General features: G+C 34.6%; 1 protein-coding gene across 1 annotated transcript; it reads right to left on the reverse strand.

Annotated features, from left to right (window-relative positions):
• Positions 1 to 388: 388 nt before the first annotated feature.
• LOC138883766 (uncharacterized) lies at positions 389 to 1,396 on the reverse strand. The gene has a single exon (XM_070164476.1). The coding sequence runs from the start codon at positions 1,394 to 1,396 to the stop codon at positions 389 to 391; it is 1,008 nt and encodes a 335-aa protein (XP_070020577.1).
• Between the last annotated feature and the right edge of the window lie 2,696 nt (positions 1,397 to 4,092).

Below are 4,092 nucleotides of genomic sequence, written 5' to 3' on the forward strand. Positions count from 1 at the left end.
ATATTTTTGTTCAGAGTTCTTAGCCCTTGCCATAACTCCTTCCTTTCATTTATGGTATTCAAGCCATAAACAAAAGTTATCTGGCTAGTAAAATTGGATCCCTTGTCTTTTACTAAGCAATGTACGAATTGAAGACTAGATGCTACTATTTGTACTTCCACTTGTTGAGGTTTCCAACCAATTCATATTCTACCATTTGGGCTTTGAGTGTAGTTAGTAGCTATTTCCCAATCATTCCCTATTTTCTTCTTAAATTTTTCAGCTTTGTTAGCTTTAACTTTAGTCTCAAGACAACCTATTAAAACTACCTTATTTGTAAGCAGGAAGGTCTTGAGTTCTTTCTGCTTAAAGGACTTGTTAAGCCCCCTTATGTTCCATAAGCAGAATATCATGGAGGTATCTTCCTTGGAGAACTCTGCTCCTTTATCACTTTTGAAGTGACTATCATTGGTTGAATTCTCAGAGCACTAAATTGATTCTGCCTCAACAACCTCTCAATCTTGTCACTATCTTCATAAGGCTGACTTTGTCCCTCATGTTCTTGAATAGTAGCCAATTTTTTCTTACCCCTGCTTTTGGCCTGTTGCACTTGGAATTCTAGACTCTCATGTTGTTCTATTCCATTCTGGTTATTAGTTGGTTCTCCTACTTCTTTTGGTAACTCTGGTTCAACTTGTTGTTCATCATTTGTTACTGGTTTACTAGGATTTTGATTCACTTTTACTCTCCAGCCCATCTTCGACTTCCTTCTATTCATTTTTTGCTTCCCTTTTTCAAATGTGGCCTTCTTAAATTCACCATTTTGATGCCATATGTTCAAGTATCTTTGACAGTATAAGGGTCTACACTCGTACGCAATGGTCTGCAATTTGCATTTGCCTCCTGGTAGTTCAGTTGATATCTCTTCCGGAAGTTCGACTGATACATCCATCTCAATTAGAATACGTGCATAGGACACTCTTTCTCCTTTAGCTGTAAGCTTATCCGTGCATATTGGCTTCCCCAAACAGCTTGCAATTCTACCCAAACTTCCTGGTGCCCAGTATTCAACAGGCAGATTTGGGAGTGTAACCCATACTGGAATGACCTGAAGAGATTCCTTGCTCATCTGAAATTTTGGTTCCCACTGTTTGAGAATCATAGGTCTATTGTTAAAGGTGTAAGGCTCATTCTGCAGTAAGGTCTCCTTATCATTCTCAGACATAAATCGGAAGATAAAGTGCCCGTCATTATGCAGAAATACCTGAGGAGTCATGACGAAATTCCACACCCCATACACATATTTCAGCATTTCCTTGAAGGACGGGTTTCCCCCAATTACATACCCAATTAATGCTGACTTCCATTTCTGACATTCCTCTTCACCTTCTGCTTGGACTAATTTCACTATCTTCATCCCATCTCTTTAAGGATTCTATTATATATGTTTTTAAATATCTTCAGTAAATTACGTATAAAAGATAAAGTTTCCACCTAACAATATGCAGATGATCATTGAGCAGTTACAGTAGATGTTTCATTTTTTTCATATTTAATTTTCTAAGGACTCTATTATATATGTTTTTATATATGTTTCTAAGGATTCTGTTTCTAAAATTTCTATGGAATGATGGCGTTTGTTTTTCATGGGAGGGAAGGAAGCTGATGGAAAACTTGAAAACTCTCTCATCTAAGCATGATATTTTACTCTCTATTTACAGGTTCTAAATATTGGTTTCTGCAACAATAAATATTTATGTACGTTGATCTTTCTTTTGACATTTTCAACTTCGTCGTTCCAACAATTCAAGGATAAAGTATGTTTCTCCAAATAATTTCTTATCGGCATTTTTCAATTTTATGTGTCACATTTTCCGATACACGTGAAGGACTTTTGCAAAGTGGCTATTATATTAGTTGTAACACATGACATGGATGAATTAAAAAAGTAGAGAAAATAATGACTACAAAACGATAGAATTGTTATGAAATAAAAGCAATTTAGTAAAACATGAACAAGAAATATAGATAGAGAGAAGGAAGAGACTTTCTTCTTCAATTGTGTATTTTTTTCCATTGCAATTACATGGCCTTTTATAGGCATAAAAAGTAAAGATGATGGACATAAAATAGGAAATTTAATCTTTAAGTTATTCACAACATGGACATCCAATGTAGCATCCAATGTACAAACTATTCATAACACCCCCCCTTGGATGTCCATGTAAGATAATGTGCCTCATTAAAACCTTACTAGGAAAAAACCCTATGGGAAAAAAAATCCTAGTGAAGGAAAAAGAGTACACATGTTTAGAAATACGCCTTTTGATTGCCTCGTTAAAAACCTTGCAAGGAAAATCCAGTGGGACAAAACCTTGTAAGAGAAAAAGAGTACAACGCGTATTAACTCCCCCTGATGAGAGCATCAATTCACATCCTTAATCATTCACATCCCAATCTTGTACACTAATTTCTTGAAGGTTGGCGTCAGTAGAGATTTGGTGAACAAATCAGCCATATTATCACTTGAAAGAATCTGTTGCACATTGATATCACCATTCTTTTGAAGATCATGAAAATAACTTTGGTGAAATGTGATTTGTCATAACTCCTTTTATGAATCCTCTCTTCAATTTGGCTATTCATGATGTATTGTCTTCATATAAAATTGTGGGTAGTTTGTAACACTTCAAATCATTTTTGGCTCAAATAAGATGTATTATAGACCTTAACCATATACATTCTCGACTTTTTTCATGAATAGCAATTATCTCAGCTTGATTAGATGAATTAGCCACGATTGATTGCTTAGTCGATCTCCAAGATATGACAATACCTCCACATGTAAACACATAGCATGTTTGAGATCAAGCCTTGTATGTGTCAGATAAATACACCGCATCGGCATAACCAACATGATCGAAATTGCAATCATTGCCATAAAATAAGCCCACATCGGTAGTCCTTTTTAGATAACGCAATATGTGTTTGATTTCATTCCAATGTCTCCTTGTAGGAGCAAAGCTATATCTTGCTAAGACATTAACTGAAAAAATTATGTCACGCCTTGTAGTGTTAGCAAGATACATTAGTGCATCAATTGCACTAAGATATGGTACTTCAGGATCAAGAAGTTCTTCATTATGAAGTCGGAATGAATCTTTATTTATATCAAGTGATCACACAACCATCGGGGTACTCAATGGATGTACTTTATCCATATAGAATCGCTTTAAAATATTTTTAGTGTATGTTGATTGATGGACAAAAAATTCATCTTTCACATACTCAATTTGTAGACCAAGATGAAATTTTGTTTTTCTAAGATCTTTCATTTTAAATTCTTTCTTTAAACAGTCAACTGCTTTCTGAAGCTCCACGGGAGTTCTAATGATATTTGAATCATCAACATACACGCGATTATAACAAATTCAAATCTGGATCCTTTTACAAGGACAAATTGAATTATTCTTGTATCCTTCTTTCAACAAGTATTTTCTCGGGCGATTATACCACATACGCCCTTATTGTTTCAATCCGTATAAGGATTATTGAAGCTTTATTTAATAAATTTCTTGGAAACCATATTATGTTTCAGAACAATTTAAATCCTTCAATGATTTCCATTATACGCATATCAAGTTTTTTTTTATGTATTGCCAGATTAAAACCTGAAATGACTGCATCCACCACATGAGAACATGTCTCTATATAATCAATGCCAGAATATTTACAAATCTTCTTGTGCCACAAGTCGTTTTTATGTTTATTGACTTGACCTTTTTCGCACAAGAACACATTGATACCTCCACTGGCTTTATACTTTCAGGTGTTGGGACTATCCATCCAACTTCACATTTTTCAGGTGAAATCAATCTTGATTGCGTATATTTTATTTTATATTGGCCAATCATTTATCTGTCCGAATTTCATGACAGATTTGAGCTCAATATCCTCGTCAATATTAATAATATTGAGCGCTACATTATATTAACAATATCGTCGACGATCACTTTATGTCGGTTCCATTATAACCTAATAAAGACATAACTTATTGAGGTTTCTTTATCTCATTATTTTCAGGTACCTGAGCCTCTCCCATGAGGTCTTATG

This window comes from Nicotiana sylvestris, chromosome 12, assembly GCF_000393655.2.
Source record: "Nicotiana sylvestris chromosome 12, ASM39365v2, whole genome shotgun sequence".
Taxonomy (NCBI): Eukaryota; Viridiplantae; Streptophyta; class Magnoliopsida; order Solanales; family Solanaceae; genus Nicotiana; species Nicotiana sylvestris.

Coding starts and splice junctions, on each gene's coding strand:
- LOC138883766 (XM_070164476.1), bottom strand. CDS start 1,396: ATGAAGATAGTGAAATTAGTCCAAGCAGAAGGTGAAGAGGAATGTCAG.